Source organism: Eublepharis macularius, chromosome 7 (assembly GCF_028583425.1).
Source record: "Eublepharis macularius isolate TG4126 chromosome 7, MPM_Emac_v1.0, whole genome shotgun sequence".
NCBI lineage: Eukaryota > Metazoa > Chordata > Lepidosauria > Squamata > Eublepharidae > Eublepharis > Eublepharis macularius.
In genome coordinates this window covers 140780763-140800010 of record NC_072796.1, presented here as the reverse complement: position 1 = coordinate 140800010, position 19248 = coordinate 140780763, and the positions used below count along the sequence as shown (strand labels likewise).

Below are 19248 nucleotides of genomic sequence, written 5' to 3'. Positions count from 1 at the left end.
GTTTTAAACCACAATTAGTCAGAATGCAGCCGTAATAAGATTTCAGAGATAGCACTAGATAAATTGGTTCTCCGTCACCAGTCACATTTTGTAGAGAAGATACAGCTGACTGTGCAATTGCTCTCTTGCAAAAGCAGAGGGGCCTATGGTTTGGCATCACCAACTTGAGTTGCCAACTCCAGGTTGGGAAATTCCTGTAGATCTGGGGGTGGAGCCAGAGGGGAATGGGGAGGGACCTCAGTGAAGCAGGGCTTTTTTTCTGGGAAAAGAGGTGGTGGAACTCAGGACTGCACAATGATGTCACTTTGGGTCAGCTGGAAGAAAGGGGGAGTTTTTTAAAGTTTAAATTGCCCTCTGCAAAAGTGGTCACATGGCCGATGGCCCTGCCCTCTGATCTCCAGACAGAGGGGAGTCTAGATTGCCCTCCGCGCAATCTAAACTCTCCTCTGTCTGGAGATCAAGGGGCAGGGCCACCGGCCATGTGTCCATTTTCAAGAGGTTTCGGAACTCTGTTCCACCGTGTTCCAGCTGCAGAAAGCCCTGATGTTATTATAAATTATTATTATAAATAAAGTGCACCCATGCTACAATACAGTACATAATCATAAAGGGTAATGACAATGAATTGCAAAAAACAGCACTTTGAACAGGCTTGTTATTTTTCACTTCAGTGCCCTCTTATTTAGCTGTTTTGGATCTCACTTGGAAGTTGACAACCTTATCACCGCCTGATGGATTACATTCCAGTGTGGATCGGATTACATTCTAGTGTGCTCTGGCATATTTTGGAACTCTTTGCAGATTTCGGAAGCCTTTGACGAGGGCTTGGAAAGCTTGGCTAGAGATGGCGGCAGCCTGCAGCTGTTTCCCTGGCTCTCTGAGAGCTCCAGCCCCTTGATTTTATTTATATCAGGGAATTGGGAGCCCCAGAGCATTTGGAGGCGACTTGAGTGCCAGAGGCAGAAATCTGTTGACAGGTCACATTGCGTCATCTCATCTGAGGGCCTTCGACGTGATGCTGGCTGCAAAGGAGAACTTTTGACTATGAGTCAAATCACACGTGGCACAAGGTGACCTGAAACTTGAGGGGGAAAGGGTGCAAAGGGAAGCATCTTTAATAATTATATAAGCCTTACACGTTGTGCAACAGCTTTGTCAGGGAGATCTTCCAAATTCGTATCGTTCCTGTGTACACAGAGTCTGCTAAAGTGCGTACACGGGAATGATACTAGAATTTGGAAGATCCCTCTGTGGAAGCTGTTGCGCAACGTGTAGGAGTTATAATTATTAAAAACTCTTCTTTTTGCACTGTCGGACTTACTTTCTTTGTTTTACACCCCTTTTCCATTGACCTGAATCTTGACCACAAATCAGAGTCCCTATACTGATTTTGGAGGATTCTGTGCTAACCAAGTCTGTCTGATCCAGTCCAACTTCAATCCCAATCAGTTTATTTCAGAAGCTTCATCTGATCAAATTGGCATGAATATTTTTGATCTCCCTGAGTGATGCTAACAGGATCCTTGCCAGTTGGTATAATGGCTGCTACCTGCGAATTGGATCGTTCTAGATTGTTGCTGAAGGCATGCCATGATAAGATAAAGGGATCTCTTGTGAATGCCTGCCTGTCCCCTTGCAGAGAATTTTTGCAAAGCCTCTTAAGGAAGGTGCGATTAGCCAGGTAAGAGGCTCTTACCAATTATGGACCTGTATCCAGCCTGCCTTTTTTAGGCATGAATGGATAGGAGTTTCTGTCTGGAAGGGTTCAAGGGCAGAAGTGTCAGTCTGGCTTTAGACCCAGTTATGGGATGGAAATGGCTTTGGTCGCTTATTCACAAGGACAGGGAGGGGGGAGGGATGTATCTCTCTTAGCCCTAAATTTGCCTATGGCTTTTGACACAACAGACCAGACAGCATTGCCTATCCCAAGCATTTCTCCCCTGCTGATTATGTTTAGCGTTGTACCTTTGCATATGGACTTCCTTCTTTGCAGCTCCACTCCCACCTAACTGGGATATAAGGTCGCAGGGATCTCCATTTCTACTTGTATCTGAAGAAGGGAGCCTTGACTCTCAGAAGCTTATACCCTAGGAATCTTACTGGTCTTTAAGGTGCATTGTGGACTCGAATCTTGCTCTGCAGACCAACATGGTTACCCACCTGAAGCAATCCAGACTCTTGTCATGCTTGGAGACTAGGGTGAGTGTACAAGGAATGAAACTTCAGTGGCTTTGTCCATATTCCCAAGGTCAATGAGGCCAGAGTGTGCTTGCTTGGGTTATACTCTCTCCAGTGCTTTTCAGTGTCGTATGAGTCTCTCTATACAAGACATCTTACACGGGGTCGCTCAAGTGTATGGAGATGCAATGTTAGCAGGGAAATGTGGTTTAAAAAGATAAAGCTGGCAGAGATCGCTCCTCAGAGGGTTTGTTAATTTCATCTTTGCCTCCCTGAAGGCTCTGTCAATTTCACCTCCCCTTCACAGAAGCGAAGATGAAATTAACAAACCCTCTGAGGAGTGATCTCTGCTGACTCTGTCTTTTTAAACTACTCTCCTGTAGAGAGGTAAAATTGACAGTCTTCGGGGAAGCAAAGATGAAATGAACAAACCCTCTGAGGAGTGGTTTGCAGTCACCCCCACTGAAATTCCTGTGGAAGACATCATTGCAAATGTAGAAGCTGCCATACGTCATCTACCTGAAGAGGAAGCTGAGGAAATAAGAGAAGAGACGGCCAGGATTCTACGAAAGGCAAAGCTTCCCACCAGCAATATAACACGCAAGGAGAGGAACGCCATCAAAACCCTCAACGCGGATCCAGACATCATTATTCTACCAGCTGACAAAGGCAATGCCACAGTGATCATGAAAACAGAAGAATACAAAAGGAAGATTAAGGAACTCCTGGACCCTTCTACCTACAAAAAACTAAAACGAGATCCAACCCGCAAAATCACCAGGCTAACAAATGCGCTGATCAAAAATTCCTCACTTCATCCTGACATGCACAGAAAACTATGCAAGACGAAAGCACAGCCACCACGACTGTATGGACTCCCTACAATTCATAAGGATTCAGTCCCACTCCGACCCATCGTGAGTTCCATTGGTTCACCGACATGAATTATCTAAACATCTGGCCGATCTTCTACAGGACCACATTGGAAAAACCACGTCTTACATCAAAGATTCAGCACATTTCATCAACAAAATAAGTTCTCTGAAACTCAATCCACAGGACATACTCGTCAGTTTTGATGTTGTATCCCTGTTTACTAAGGTTCCAGTAAAAGACACAATCACACTTATTAATCAGATTTTCCCAGAGGATGTAACAGCCTTATTCCACCATTGTCTGACAACCAGTTACTTCCAATGGGACAACGAATTCTATGAACAGATGGATGGGGTGGCCGTGGGAAGCCCTCTCAGCCCAGTTATAGCAAACTTCTACATGAAACATTTTGAAAAAACAGCTCTAGAATCAGCACCCCACAAACCTACCGTCTGGTTCCGGTTTGTAGATGATACCTTTATCATTTGGAGCCATGATGAGGAAGAATTGATGAAGTTTTTAAACCACCTCAACAATATCCACCTGAACATACAATTCACCATGGAGTAAGAAATTGCGGAGAAACTTCCATTTCTAGATACCTTGGTCATCCGCAAAGCAAACTTTCAGTTAGGTCACAAGGTCTACAGGAAACCAACTCACACGGATCGGTACTTACACAAAAACTCCAATCACCACCCTCGACAGAAAAGAGGCATAATAAAAACATTAGTAGACCGTGCAAGATGGATATGTGAACCGCACTTTCTCAACGAGGAAACTAATCTAAACCACGCACTCCAAGCAAATGGCTACTCTAGAAATGAAATCAGAAGAGCAATTAAACCCAGGATAAATCAAACAACTAAGGAAAAACAGTCTCCCATGGGAAAAGTGTTTTTGCCATGTATCAAAGGAATCACTGATCAGATGGGAAAGCTTATGAAAAAGCACAACCTTCAAGCAGTATTCAGACCCACCAGAAAAATACAACAGATGCTACGATCAGCAAAAGACAGTAGAGACCCCCTCACCTCTGCAGGAGTATACCGCATACCCTGCAGCTGTGGACAAGTTTACATCGGGACCACACAGCGTAGCATCCAGACAAGAATAAAAGAACATGAAAGACACTGCAGACTTGGCCATCCGGAAGAATCAGCAGTGGCTGAACATAGCCTAACTCAAACAGGACATGGTATCCTATTCCAGGACACCAAAATACTGGACAACACTTCCAACTACTTCGTCAGATTGTACAAGGAAGCCATTGAAATTCATAAGCATAAGCACAATTTCAACAGGAAAGAAGAGACTTTAAGAATGAATAGAACATGGTTTCCAGTCCTGAAAAACACCAGGCTAACAAAAGACTCTATACCCTACAATAGCCCTGCAGAGAAGATTAGCATATCAAGCACCAATCGATATGCAAAAGAACCTCCCCAGGATACAGTGAAGCCTCCCTCCATTAGCATTCCACACCCTGAGAAACTCTTACAGGATGACTCAGCCCAACCCCACCTTCCTGAGTAGATATAAATTACCTGCCAACATCTTTCCACACTGTGACACTGAGAGATCTCTGTCTTTTGGTGCTACACCTCTGAAGATGCCAGTCACAGCTGCTGGCGAAACGTCAGGAACTGCAATGCCAAGACCACGGCTATACAGCCCGGAAAATCTACAATAACCAACAAACCAACCTCTGAGGAGTGATCTCTGCTGACTCTGTCTTTTTAAACTACTCTCCTGTAGAGAGGTAAAATTGACAGTCTTCGGGGAAGCAAAGATGAAATTAACAAACCCTCTGAGGAGCGATCTCTGCTAGCAATGTCTTTTAAAACTACAGTTCCTGGCTGACACTGCATCTCCCTACACTTCATCATCCCCGTATAAGATGTCTTGTGCAGAGAGACTATGTTCAGCCCCTAAATGAGAAGCTCCTGGTATGGCATCAGTGTGCTGAGGGCAAACAGCTCGATATTTCTACAAACAAACAAGCCCCCAGAAACTGTTTCTATCCTCAGCCAGCACGTGGATGCAACAAGCAAGTGGCTAAGGAGAGAGAAAACTAAAACATGACTCCAGGAAGGATGGAAATGATGCTGATTCTTAACCCTGAAGTTCAAGAAGGTAGGGCTGCCTACCTGGGATGGAGCGAGTCGTCTTCTTACTGTGCCGAAAGTTTTAAGGCGCTCCTTGCTCATGTGTTGTTGCTGGAAACACGCATTAGAGTGGTGGCAAGGAGTGTCCTTTCCCATTTACATCAGGGATAAAAGTTCTGTGCCTGAATATTATCTCTAATACATAAAAGGCAAGCTGTGTTGTCGATGAGTCACTTTTTATTCTCGCGCAGGTGCATTGCTGACGACTCTGGCCTCGAGGCCGCTGCAAATTGCCCGCTTGCCGCTGGAAGGGGGATCGGCGAATCAACAGCCTGAGCACTCCTCCCGGTGGCAAGCAGGAGCTTCACGGCGGCCTGTAGGCCAGAGCAGGAGGGTGCTGAGGGGATGCATGGGGTGGAGTGTTTAGGCTGAAATCCTTAAGGCAGTTCCCTTGGAGTAAACTCTAATGTCCATGGACCAGAGCATAGCAAGTTACTTCCCAATTCCGACAAAATCTTTACAAAAAACATTGTATACAAAGAAATCTTTCACTGTTGATGACTGATTATGTTTTATGAAAAATAAAAAAGGACCAACAACAGTTTTCTAGAGCCCGTTGTATTTTTTTTTCACATAATGGGGCTTTGTTGCTAGTTTTAAATAAATTTGCCCTGAAGGTATGCGAGCAAATGTTGTAGGGGACGATTATTCAATTGCTTTTCCAGATTTATTTTTAGCAGGCGAGATTCATTTTGGTTATTTCGCTTCCCAATAATCCTGCATTTCACCACACGGGGGAGCAGATGATTTTACACTGCCTTTGAAGGAGAGTAAGCAGAAAAGAAGCATGGATCTCGGAAATATGGGCAACAGCAGCAGAGGCCTGAATGGATTTTTACCACTGCAGGCATCTGGTGGGGGTATAAGTTTTGAACGCTCCCCTGGTTGAAAAATGTCCCTGTGCATAGGAAACCAGTGCATCAGGGGGAGAGGCTCTAGCTCTACTCTTTCCCCTGCTGTATTGATTTTGGAGGCGCAGGGAATTCATGACATAGGTAGACTTTAAAAGTCCGATCCGAATGAATATATTCCCTCTGTTCCATTCCTTTATTGTGGCAGAAGCTCACTCTATCCAGAAGTTAACTTCTTAGTTTTGGTTTAAATTCCACTTCTGGAATTGGGGCATGCAGATTTTTTTGCAGCATTCACCTTTCTGGCCTTCTAGTGATGGGTTACCGCGGTACCTTTCTGAAGGATCTTGCAGGTTGGGGGTGGAGGGAATAAACCTCTTCCTCCAAAATCAAGGTCTTTTATTGCACCTCATTTGTGATTTACGTTGATTCTGACTTTGTGCTCATCAACCTTTTGGAGAGCTGCTGTTGTTTTGATTAAGCTTTGGAAATACATTTTTGGCAATTCTGTAATGATTTGTTCTGCCCTTAGGTGTCGCTGTTGTGCTCTTTGCCTCAGGACATGCTAATTAGCACTATTCTGGCATCTGCTGATTGAAGCCATTACTCCTCCTTGAAAATATGTACATTGAGCAAGAGCACGTTTGAAATAGCCCCTCGGTTATTTGCAGCTGGGTTGGGAAATGTCTTTCTAATTCTGAGGGACCAGGTGGGCAATTATTTTAGGTGGATAAGCAACCTTGGAAGGAAGGCAGATAAGTTCAATGCAATGGAGGGGGCCTTCAGGGAAAAAAGACTATTCCAAAATTGTCACGAAGCTAAGCAGCTCTTAATGCAAACTGTCTTGGCACACACTTTTATCTTGAGGTTTTCTTGATGGCTTCCATCTTACCTTCCTGCCCATCTTCTGTGTTGGTTCACTTTCATTCCGCTCTTCTTCAGTAAGCAGGCTGTGGCAGCCTTGGTCTGTCCAGATGCTTTCAAGGGTGAAAAGCGCAGCTCTCAGTTGGACTGAAATCAACATAAGCACATGGGAAGGTGCTCCACCTGGATGGCTTTCCCTGTGTGTTTCTGCATACTCTTTTTTTGTTCCAGAGGAGTTAGCCGTGTTAGTCTGTAGTAGCAAAATCAAAAAGAGTCCAGTAGCACCTTTAAGACTAACCAATTTTATTGTAGCATAAGCTTTCGAGAATCAAGTTCTCTTCGTCAGATGCATGATCCCAACTGGCTGGAGCTAGATTTTGAAATCAGAGGGAAGCAGGGATTCTGTCCCCGTAAGATCTGCGGTGGGATATTCTGTTAAATTCTGGGCACTGCAGCTCACGTGTGAGGTGTCAAACTGGGAGAGGGTTTAGAAGGGATTAAATAAATAACAAGAAAGTAGTAGATCTCTGGAAACTCTTAAGAGCAGTTCCATAATGAACACATTGCTCAGAGATGATGTGGAATTTCCACCCATGGTGGTAACTTGAAAAGGGTTGGCGTGACGATCTGGTATGCTTTAGACATGTGCTTGTATTCTGGACAACTGATCTATTGGTCTCTTCCATGTCACGAATTACCCCAGCTCAGAAGAGCAATGGACCCCTTCCTGTACCTGCAAGTCAGTTGTTCGCCCCCAATTCCATACTGTATTGTAGGGGTCCCCAACATGGTGCCCGTGGGCACTATTTTGTCCACCAAGGCTTCTGACGGGCCATTGGAGATTTGATCGGCTGTGCAGATTTCAAAAAACATTGCTTTGGCAGAAGCTGCTTCCATAGCACAAGACGTTATACTGTATGACTGAAGGTAAGCTGCAGCAGCCATTTTGTGGCTGGCTCTGTCTCCTGCAGCAGCCATTTTGTAGCTGTGCCCACCACACTCTGTCAGAATTCCAAATGTGTCCACAGGCTCAAAAAGGTTTGGGACCCCTGCTATATGGGGCAAACTTCGGGAACATACAGCGGGAAGCTGATGTCACTGTGTGTTGTGTAGGCTGCAAGGCAATGTTTGTCTTTTAAATTTATGACCACGACTACACGACAGGGCAATTGCACCATGTGCTGATACATTTTGTTTCTCCAAGCTTCGTCTGAAGGATGTCTCTCTTTCGGTCCTTTTTTTTTTTTGTTCCATCTTTCCAGAAAATTGATTCATTTGAAATTTTGCGCTGGAGGAATGTTCTGCCGATATGATGGACAGCCAAAAAGACAAATAAGTGGGTACTAGATCAAATCAATTCTCCCTAGAAGCTAAAATGACAAAACTGAGGCTGTCGTACTTTGGTCACATTTTGAGAAGACAAGATTCTCTGGAAAAGTCAATAATGCTAGGAAAAAGTAGTAGGAAAAGAGGACGACCTAAACTGAGATGGCTGGACTCAATAAAAGAAGCCACGTCCTCCAGTTTGCAGGATCTGAGCAAGTCTGTTAATGATAGGACGTTTTGGAGGTCTTTCATTCATAGGGTTGCCATAGGTCGGAGGCAACTTGATGGCACATAACACACACACACACACACACACACACACACACACACACCTTTCCCATGAACAATGTTAGGCGATGGATTTCAGTGATGCAAGCTGGAGAAATTACCCTCTCTCTGGGGCATGGTAGAATCTGCAAAATTGCAGGGTATGACCAAAGTCGAACTATGTGCAGTTTGTTGTATTAAAAAAAAGTTAAAAGCTCAGTATCCTCAGCTGCCCGGCATGTCAGTTTAGCTTCCCTAAAAGTCCTTTATCCACCTTCAAAGGCTGAAAAGTTTTGGTGAGCTTGGATATAGAGAAGCCCCAGAGCACATGCAAGCCAAGAGGAAATGGTTTTATGGATCGTTGAGCCTCAACGGACGGCCCAACTATGTTGTAGGTGTGGTAAAATGGGCCTTGCAGGCATCTGTTTCTACCACGGGGATGTGGCATTTATTCAGCTGGCCCAGGTCTCAAGCTGCTAGAACTCGGCTCCATTCCAGCACCCCTCAGCATAACTATAGTTACTCTTTGCTGCCACCATCAAGCCAATAGTTAAGGTGCATTTGTCTGGTAGCCTCGTCCTGAAAGCTGCTAGTTTAAGTTAAAAATAACTCTCCCACTCTGAACTGCCCTGAAAGCAAGGGAACGTTAAAAATCTTACTTGTTAGAGGTATTCAGAGTTAAGCAGGAGCCTTCATACATTTTCTTTGCATCTTGATAATGTAAGCTTGAGGGAGACTTTTAGAGTTGGGACTGATTCCTGGAGATATAGGGGGAACTGACTCCAAAGGGCCCCCCTCCATAAACCCGGAAGTTGATAGGCTTCTTCTTCACTCCCAAGTATCTAGGATTTCCCCAACCTAGAGCTATCCACCCTAGGCATTGCCCACATGAGAACGGCACCCATTTTAAGATAGACCCTGAATCGAGGAACTCAAAAGGGGCAGTTATACAGGATGCACAAAGGGGTCCCTGGATCCAACCAGATTCAGGTCTAGTAGCACCTTAAAGACCAACTAGATTTCCAGAGTATGAGCTACCGAGAGTAACAACAACAATAATAATAGGCCAATAAATCATAACGTGATCCTTATTATTGATAGTTATGTGAAATTCAAATAATAATAATAACTGTGCTTACATACCACTCTTTTAGACAGATTAGTGCCTTGCCCAGAGCAGTGAACAAGTGTTAGTGTTGTTATTAGCCCCACAATACAGCTGGGGAGCTGGGGCTGAGAGGAGTGGCTTCCCCAAGGCCACCTGCTGAGCTCATGACAGGAGTGGGATTTGAACCAGTAGAGTTCTGATTCACAGCCAGACCACTTAACCACTGTGCTACAGCAGCTCTGGTGCTACTGGACCCAAATCTTGCTCTTCTGCAGCAGACCAGCACGGCTACCCACCTGAAAAACTGGATCCAACAAGTGTACTTTGTAATGTGAATGAAATCTCCTAGCAAGCCACAGTCACATTACGAAATACGAAATACATCGATGTATTGTCGAAGGCTTTCACGGCCGGAGAACGATGGTTGTTGTGGGTTTTCCGGGCTGTATTGCCGTGGTCTTGGCATGAAATACATGTTACGAAGTACCTAGGGACGCTCAAGTGAATGTCGTTTCCCGTGTCCCCCCTTCATCTTTCCTTGCACTTGCTCCTCACTCAGTCATACCGCGTGAGTACATTCGCGCGTTCAATATCAATTTCTCCTCAACTGTCAAAAGTATCCCAGGCTGTTTACAACTGCCAAATTCCCAGTTTTCCCCGCCTCCCACAACCATTCATTGAAATGCAGAGCTTGACACTTTCTCACACCTTAAAGAAATGCAAATAAGCAAGTCAGAAGAGCCTAAGGTGCTTGCTGTACAGTGTCCATCTCTAAGAGTTCTTGCTGCAAAAACAGGGCTGAATTGAAGCTCTGCCCTCCCAACTCAGTGGCAGTGTTTGTACTCACTTGCAAATGCAGTCACACAAAGGGAGCTCCCGTGAAAGCAGCATTCACGTGCGCCAAGCAAGAGACAGCCTGCACGTGAATTGAGGACCTCACATAAAACCCTGCACTTGAGCGTCCCCAGGTAATTTGTAATGTGTATTTCCACTCTATGAGCCAAGCTACAAGTGACTTTTTTCACGTGGAGAACACTTGATTGTTCTCGCAAGTTTTCCTGGGAAATGAAGTCCGAGGTCTGTTAGAATCACTGCCTGAAGAGCCAGAGAAAGCCGGCGGTAGCAGCAGCTTTTGCAAATCATTTCTCCAGTCACAATCCTGCTGGACAAGAGGGCGCTCAACGATCGTTTGGGGGTGGCAGCTGCTTCTTTCTCCCTGGGCGTCCTGCTCCCGAGGAGCTGCTCTGAAGAAAGCCGCCGCGTTGGTGAAGCTCCAGCTGCAGCGACAATGGAAGAATCTGTTGCTGCTCTTTTTTTTAAAAAAAAAACATTTTTATTGGATAGGTTGAAAAAACATAATCACTTCAATCTCTCTTTCTTCTACAAAGTACGTATTTCATATTTCATCCCAACCCACCCTTCCCCTCCCCTCCCTTCTGACCTCCAACAGCACTTATACCCTTTAATTCACATAATATTCCCTCTAATGAATCTGCTGCTGCTCTAACATGCCCTTCCCCTGCTCCTGAGCTCCTGGGGGAAAATTGGAATGAAGAAGCATCTTTGAAGAGGCAGATCAAAAGCTAGATCGGAAACGGTGCTCCTACCATGAAAGCAAGCATCTGTATGCACCCTTGCCTTTGGCCACCATATGTCTATAAAACCAGCCAGCAGACTCTCCACATTCCAGGAGCAAGCGATCAGGTTAAGAAAGCCCATGGGATGTAGTAGCTAGAGTGCCAGGCTAGGACTGAGGGGAGTCCTGGGTTCAAATTTCCACTTTGGTTCAACCATTAATCTAGAAATGAGGCCCTGATTAGGAGCATCCTTAAACGTAAACTCTTATTTAAAACCAAAGTGGTAATTATGAGTGATGTAACTGAAATGAGCCTTCCAGCCCTGTAGTCACCAAAGCTGAAGGAGGCGCGTATTCTTCCTGCTGCCCATTGCTACCAAGAGCTCGATGGAGAAGATGAGGGTTGCGCTGCTGGTTGTCTTCTCAGCTGCTGTCCTGTGGCCAGACAGAGGTGAGAGAGACGATCGTTGTTGGCGTTGGATAGGCAGTTGGAAACTTTTCCTGACATGGAGGGGCTATGCTGGGGATTGTCCATTGCACAGTTGTTCAAGAGAAATGCTAGGAGCTTTTATATGAACTTGCCTGATTGTTTAGGCTGACTGTGAGAAACAATCATCTTCTCATTGGTGATGCTCGGCCTATGGAACTCCCTCCCTCTTGATTTAAGATTCAGAGGACAGATTTGATTATCTTTTTTTAAAGAGAGCTTATGTGGCAAGGTTCTCCGTTTTGATTCACGTTGCTCTTGAATGCTGATGATTATTCATCCACACTCTTGCTCATCAGGTGGCTTCATATTTGCCTGACATTTTCATTTTACGAATCTCAGAAAAGGCCTCATGTAAATACTTTAATAACCATAAAGGGAGAACTAACTATTTTGGGTTTGGCTGGGATGCTGAGGGCAGAACCAGAGCAGATCATGATTAAGTTATGGGGATAGAGCAAAAGATTTTAGACCCCTGTCGTGCAGTTAAATAGAAGTCACATCGAACAACCTCATTTTGGGGAAACCGTGCCGAAATCCTTCCCTTCAGTGAGCATGCCCTATGCTTCCTTTTCCAGCTCTTGCACTAAAATGCTACTCATGTACTCCTCAGCCCTGCAATAATCAGTGCATGGACCCCATGAACTGCTCCGAAGAGGACCGCTACTGTATGACTGTTGTTGAGCTTTTGGAGATAGGTGAGTCATTGGGCAGCGCTGTCCTCTGGAGGGAGGGGGCGTCAGTCAGCGATCTACATATGTGGTTTCAGAAACAGACAATGGAAACCTTACACTGGAGTAAAAATCCAGGTAGTGCCACAAAACCTTTCCTTGCTTGCAATAAGCAGGAATGTGTTCTGATGTCCATTTCGAGAAATCGCTTCTTGCTTACAAAGCAGAATGCTCAACTACCAGGGTTTATTTTTTTTATAATTAAATTTTTATTTCAATGGATAACTCAAAAACAAACAACATAAAATGCAATCAAAACATTCATTCAGATCGTATCTCTACCATGATCCACAACTACAATCATCGATAATCGTCTTAATCCTACACAAAATCTAATTACATCATCCAAATCAGTTGCTATATAAAAGGCAAGCCGTATTGGTGATGACTCACTTTTTATCCCCCATGCAGGCACACTTGCAGGCCCCTCCACGGGGATAAAAAATGAATTGTTGGCAACACAGCTTGCTGAGGAGGCCTAATGTGGTGGCATGGCCATCCAGAGGCCTGGGAAGGCCCGGCGCTAGGGTTGCCAGGTCCCTCTATCCTTTCAGCGGGGACCTGGCATCATGTGGCGGCATGATGATGTCACTTCTGGAAGTGTCATCGTTGCGCTGGCCTCGGGAGCACTCCCACACGCTGATTTGGCCAGTTTAGGGACAAATCGGAGCACAGGGATGCTCCCATGGCCAGTGTGAGGGATGGGAGCGTGTGCACAGGGTGCACTCCTGAGGTGCATGCCCATGGCGGGCATGCTCCGGGAGTTTGCCACTGGTGGGCACCTGGTAACCCTACCCGGTGCAGTGGTGGGAAGGCCTGGTGGGAAGGACTGGTACAGCGACGTGGCCCTCTGGAGGCCCAGGAAGGCCCAGCGCAGCGGTGGGAAGGCCCAGTGTGGCGGCATGGCCCTCTGGAAGCCGTTTTCTAGAGCCTGTTGTTTATACAATGGGCTTGGTTGTTAGTATATATAAAAACATGTAAAGTATATCATATACCTGGATGAAAGTTGCTTATACATGTTCATAATTTTTTCACTTCTATTCAAATATCTTTCTGTTTTCATATCTAATAATAATTGTTCATATTTATTCTTAATTTTCAGAGGTATAATCAAAAATACCTTTCATTTTTCTTGGAATTCTGAAATTGGCCTGTTATGTATATCAGACGTTAATTTTGCCATTGTCGCAAACTCGTATAAGTTGTTCTTCCATTTCTTCATCTGGGCAGCTTCTAAACCACGAGGTTTAGAATCCTGATGTATAAGGAAGAAGCAAGCCACTATTTGTTAATTTAGATGCTGTTTATTGAAGACTTTCTGCAAGGGGGAAAGGGGCAAACATGGACTCCAGCTGGGCTTGCCACACTTCAAGTGGGGCTTCGAATTCTCCTAAAATTACAAGTGATTTCCAGACTACAACAGTCAGTCCCTCTGGAGAAACTGGTAGCTTTAGAGGGTGGCTTTCATGGCACTACATTGGGTCTCTCCACACGAGACATCTGACATGTGAAGAACACGTGTCGGGAGGTGCAATGTTAGCCGGGAAGGGTAGTTTAAAGAGACAGAGCCGGCGGCAGGGCAAAGGCTGTACTATATGCTGGAGCTGTGTGAAGGGGCTGTGAAAATGCCGGAAGGGAAACTTCAGCCCATGATAACCTCTCCAGGTCCAAGCCTGGCTCTGGAAGGCAGCTCCAGCCCATTTCCATTCCTCACTGCCCTCTGGTTACGATCCCACACAGTTTTAGATTGGAAAGGTGAAATTGACAGAGCCTTCGGGGAGGCGAAGATGAAATTAACAACCCCCCTGAGGAGCGATCTCTGCCAGCACTGTCTTTTAAAACCACCCTTCTCGGGTAACATTCCGTCGCCCTACAATTGACGAACACGTGCCAAGGCATCTTGTGTAGAAAAAAACTCATTGCTGAGCTCCTTCCCCTCCCCAGTCTTTTACCTCCCCAGGATCCATCCCAGCATGCCCAGAAATTTCCTAACCCAATGTTGGTAAACCTAACTTTGGCTTATTCTTGTCGCAAAAAATTGAGATTTGTATGGACATGGAATACACCCAGTAAGAGCTAAAGTGCTGGGACTGAGTCATTCAAGTTGTTTTCCTACACTGAAGATTCCTTTTTTAACATGCTTTCTTGTTGCTGCTTTGAAATGTGTTTTTGTCATGAATTTCATTTACCCTTAGCATCGTTCGGCCATTGGCACAGCACCGGCACAGAGGCAATTGTGGGAATTGGTGGCTGGCAAAACCAACTTTAAATGACTTTGGGATTTCTCTTTCTCATCCCAGAATGGCCCATTTTTGTACCTCTCCAGTTGGCATCTACCACTTACCGACCTGTTCTTCTGACACCTTTATCGAGAACAGCAGCCAACCTCTCCTGCTGTCCTAGACACATTTGTTTAAGCAGGATTGAGTCTATTATTAGAGGGTTAAACTGGTATTAATAGCTGGCTAGTACACAGAAGCTCAAGCCATGTAAACCTCCTGATACCTTTAATAAAAATGGATTAACCCGTCATTTCCCAAGGGGAGAGAAGTGAAGTAGGGGGTACTTGCCTTTGGCCAGTGTTACAATCATCAAGTTTCCCTGCTGGTTATTTAAATATGCTGTCAAGTCAAACATATATCAGATTAGAAGACACTAACAAGAATTTATTATTACTTTTTTTCCTGACCTATATCCCTCAGCCAAGCTCGTTCTACAGCTGGCTTACAAGACATCTACAATAAAAAGAAACCCATCATAATATAAATAAAGGATGCCAGCATGATTAAACCGGGGAGTCAAGACAACAACAGCTTGATTCAAGAAAATAAAGGCGGGAGGGATTGACAGCGTCATTAAACACAGTTATTAATTCTCCATCCCTTTGTGACGAGTCCACAGAAAGGGGGAAGAAAAATATAATAAATGCATAAATTCCCTCTCCTAGTTCCCTGTTACTCTCAGAACAGAGTGTTTTGCATGACTTCTTTACAGCAAGAGAACTTTTAAAACTATTTAATTAATCAATTAAAAACCTTCGATGCCTCCCTTCTACCCAATTCAGAGTTTCCAAGGTAGCAAACATTAAAACGTTTCAAACCTTAAAAAGTATTTTATATATATATATATATATATATATATATATATATATATATATATATATATATATATATATATATATATATATATATATATATATATATATATATTAATAATTATATATATATATTAATAATTATATATATATATAATTATTTAAAACAAAACATAATATGAACACATAAAAACATACAAAGAGAGAGGAGAGCTAATAAGGGAACGTCAAACAAACAGAAAAAGTCTTCACCTGTGGGCGAAAGACAACGATAAAAGGAGATTAACAGCCGTTTTCAATATGACAAAATTCAAGAATCTGGGCCAGCATGAGATACGTCCTTTCGACTTTATCAGAAGACTAACCGTGCATAAAATAAAAAGCACCCTTGTGAACTATATGGGGAGTGTATGCAAATGTACAAACATTTACGGCAACCGATGAATGCATAAATGTGGCTGTATCATAAGCTTGATACAAATGAGACAAGCAGAAGGTTGAAAAGGCCTCCAGGTCAGACATAACTATATTTCTTTGTGAATAATACTATTACATCTTCTGGGTGTGGTTGGTTTGCTCTGTAAATAATATTTACAGTCATGCCTTCAGTATCCAATGAGGTCAAAGAGGTTGTCCGTTTGATTATGGACTAAGATAAGAACAGAACCAGCGAGAAAGCAACGGTCATGAATATGTCTGTATTTCTTTGTCGATGAAGGCCCGTCCAGCGTGAAGCAGATCTCCAAGATGTGCATGCCGAACTGCTCAGAAATCATACAGCACCCAGTATTCACCTCTTGCTGCCAGAGGGATTTCTGCAACTTGAATGGAGATGCCGCTGCCAGGTTCTGCAACTCAAGAATGTTGCTGGGAATCTTGGCCACCTCGGTCAGCGCATTGCTCTGGACTGGACTGTGAAGCTTAGCACCAGATTGGTGCTCCGTTTATTCTGACTTGTGGAACAAACATTTTTTTAAAATTGGTTATGTTTAATGGATAGAAGGGGTGCAGTTGGGGGTGGGGTCTGCTGATCTCCAAAGCACCTTCAGTCTCGATAGAGATGCATTCTATGGAAGTGCAATTGTCCAAATAGTTACCGTGTCATCCTGGCTTAAACAGAGACTTGAGCTTCCTTACTTATCATAATCTCTAATAACTCTACAGGACCTTATCTTTAGACATTTTAGTTGGCAGCTCTTAACATGTTTTATCAACCCAGTTAGGAATAGTGGTTAAGAGTGTCAGGTTCAGAATGCTTCTCTATATGTTGTAACCAAAGAGACTCCATTTTAATTATTTTAGTGTTCTGAGTGCTTTCTTCACAGGTGCCAAGATGTTCCGTAGCAGCTATCTCTCAGAGGAGGAATGTTTTGGCTACAGCTTTTCCAGTCCTGGGAAACTTTCACTTTCTCAGCTTCAAAGGGATTGTTTTGAGAACTGTGGGGGGAGGCTGGGCCTACTGAGTCTTGATACTTTGTACTGTTCTTTGCCTCTCATTCGTAACAATACACGTGTACCAACCCAGATATTGCATCTGGGCCAGTGGACTATAATGGTTGCATTTTTCAGTAAATCTTTTGAAAACAACGGACTCTTGTCTGATTGCAGAAGGTAGTCTGGATACAACTATTATCTAGCCACAGCTCTGACAAAGAGCAGCAGGACTCTAATCTGGAGAGTTGCGTTTGAGTCCCCACTCCTCCGCTTGAAGCTAGCTGGGTGATCTTGGATCAGTCACAGCTTCTAGGAGCTCTCTCAGCCCCACCCACTTCACAAGGTGATTGTCCTGAGGATAATAATAACACACTTTGTAAACCACTCTGAGTGGGCACTAAGTTGTTCTGAAGGGTGGTATATAAATTGAATGTTATTATTATTATTATAACTGTTAGGGAATTTCTATGACCCCTATTCTAAAAGACCTATGTACGAGCATTTATTGGAGTTGACCTTTCGCACAGAAGGCAAAAGTTTTTTTCTTGTAAGCAGATTCCTTCTGAGACTGGTTAAGTAAGGTTAGAAAGCCCTATTGCAAGGACAGTATCTCTCTTGTTTTGACTTTGTACTCAAGAATTTACCTTGGATAAGCACCCTCTCAGAAAGACACCCCAAATTCCTGTGTGGCACCAGACATGGAGCATGTTTATATTACAGAGAGAGTTTACTGTCTTGTCAATCAGGCCTGTATTGGTGCCATGTCTCCTGAAGAATTTGATTTTGAAGAATTGTTTGTATCTAGTGTTGTATAACAATTTTATCTCTTTTCTGTAAACAATTAACTTTGGAAAGTATATAAGATTCTCTGCTATGGCTGATCTTTATGCATATGTCGGAACATGGCACTGCATCTGGGTTTTATTGTAAATAAAACTCATTAATTCTTTATGGATCACAGATTTTTGGTGCCTTGATTACTTGTGGGTGACGGCTGTTGGGAAATGTAATCTGAATGCAGGGTACCTTCAAAGAAATTTTTCCTTAACAATAACCTTGTTATCAATATCATTTAATTTTCACTTAAACTTCAGGCTGCTTCTCCTTGAATTGGCTTCATCCTCTTCCTTATCTGTTCGGAACTCCTAACCCTGTTCTAGTCATTGCCGCAGAATTTACACTTTAAAGACTAAAGATGGAATTGGCAGCCACCTCTCTTTCATCCACCCATAATCTCCATTTTAAGTATAATTCTTAGTTTGATTTGCAAACAAATAACCAGTGTTGGCCTGTTGTGATGCTGTTTATTCCTCTAGGCAGAAGGAAGGATTTATTGAAGTCAAGGATGACCTCACAAAACCCCCCTCCTCCCATTCTCTGCATTCCCTGCACTTCCTGCCTGGCTACGCCTTCTCACCCTTTCCGATCACTTCTGGGAGGGGCCGTGGCTCAGTGGCAGAGTATCTCCTTTGCAGGCAGAAGGTCCCAGGTTCAATCCCCAGCACCTCCAGGTTTCGAAAAGGATCAGGTTATGTGAAAGACCTAGGTGTGCAGCCCCAGACAGCCGCTGCCGACAGTTCGGACTTTGACACACCAAGGGACTGACTCAGTTGAAAGCAGCTTTCTGTATCCCCCCTGCCTTGACTCCCACAGAAAAGCAACAGGTCTTAACTGAAATAATAATTAGTTCACTGCCACTGGATGCAACAATAGTTGCCGTTCCTTTAGTTGGTTTTAAAAGGGGATTAGACAGATTTCATGGAAGAGAGGTCCATCTCCTGAGGCTTCCTTGGGAGGTGCTGGGCTCTCCTTCTTTGGAGGTTTTTAAGCAGAGGCTCGATGGCCATCTGACAGCAATGCTGATTCTGTGAACCTGGGCAGATGAAGAGGGGGAGGGCAGGAAGGGTTACATCAGTGCTTAGTTCTCGTGGCCCCTTCTTACATGCCCAGGGTAAGGCCGATTGCCACTTTGGGGTCAGGTAGCAGTTTTCCCCAGGCCAGTTTGGCTGGGGATCCTTTGCCATCTTTGGGGCATGGAGCAGGAGTTACTGGGGTGCGGTGGGGGGAGGTAGTTGAGAATTTCCTGCATTGTGCAGGGGGTTGGACTAGATGGCCCTGGAGGTCCCTTCCAACTCTATGATTCTATCTGTGGCTATTTACCGCAATGACTCAGTGGAACCTCCATGTTCAGAGGTAGTCTACTTCTGTAGAGTGGTTGCTTGGGGGTGACAATTACAGGGAGAGGCCTCTGGGGGCTGCTTTTATAAGTCTTCCATAAACATCAGACT

The 19248-nt window shown here is 44.2% G+C and overlaps 1 protein-coding gene across 1 annotated transcript; it reads left to right on the top strand.

The window, feature by feature from the left end:
- The first annotated feature begins 11601 nt into the window (after positions 1-11601).
- LOC129334018 (lymphocyte antigen 6E-like) lies at positions 11602-16444 on the top strand. The gene is made up of 3 exons (XM_054985942.1): positions 11602-11665; positions 12280-12399; positions 16245-16444. Exons 1-3 carry the CDS (start codon positions 11602-11604, stop codon positions 16442-16444), a joined length of 384 nt encoding a protein of 127 aa, XP_054841917.1.
- Positions 16445-19248: the final 2804 nt, after the last annotated feature.

Coding starts and splice junctions, on each gene's coding strand:
- LOC129334018 (XM_054985942.1), top strand. CDS start 11,602: ATGGAGAAGATGAGGGTTGCGCTGCTGGTTGTCTTCTCAGCTGCTGTC. Junction 11,666..12,279: donor TGTCCTGTGGCCAGACAGAG/GTGAGAGAGACG, acceptor TTCCTTTTCCAG/CTCTTGCACTAAAATGCTAC. Junction 12,400..16,244: donor TGTTGAGCTTTTGGAGATAG/GTGAGTCATTGG, acceptor TTGTCGATGAAG/GCCCGTCCAGCGTGAAGCAG.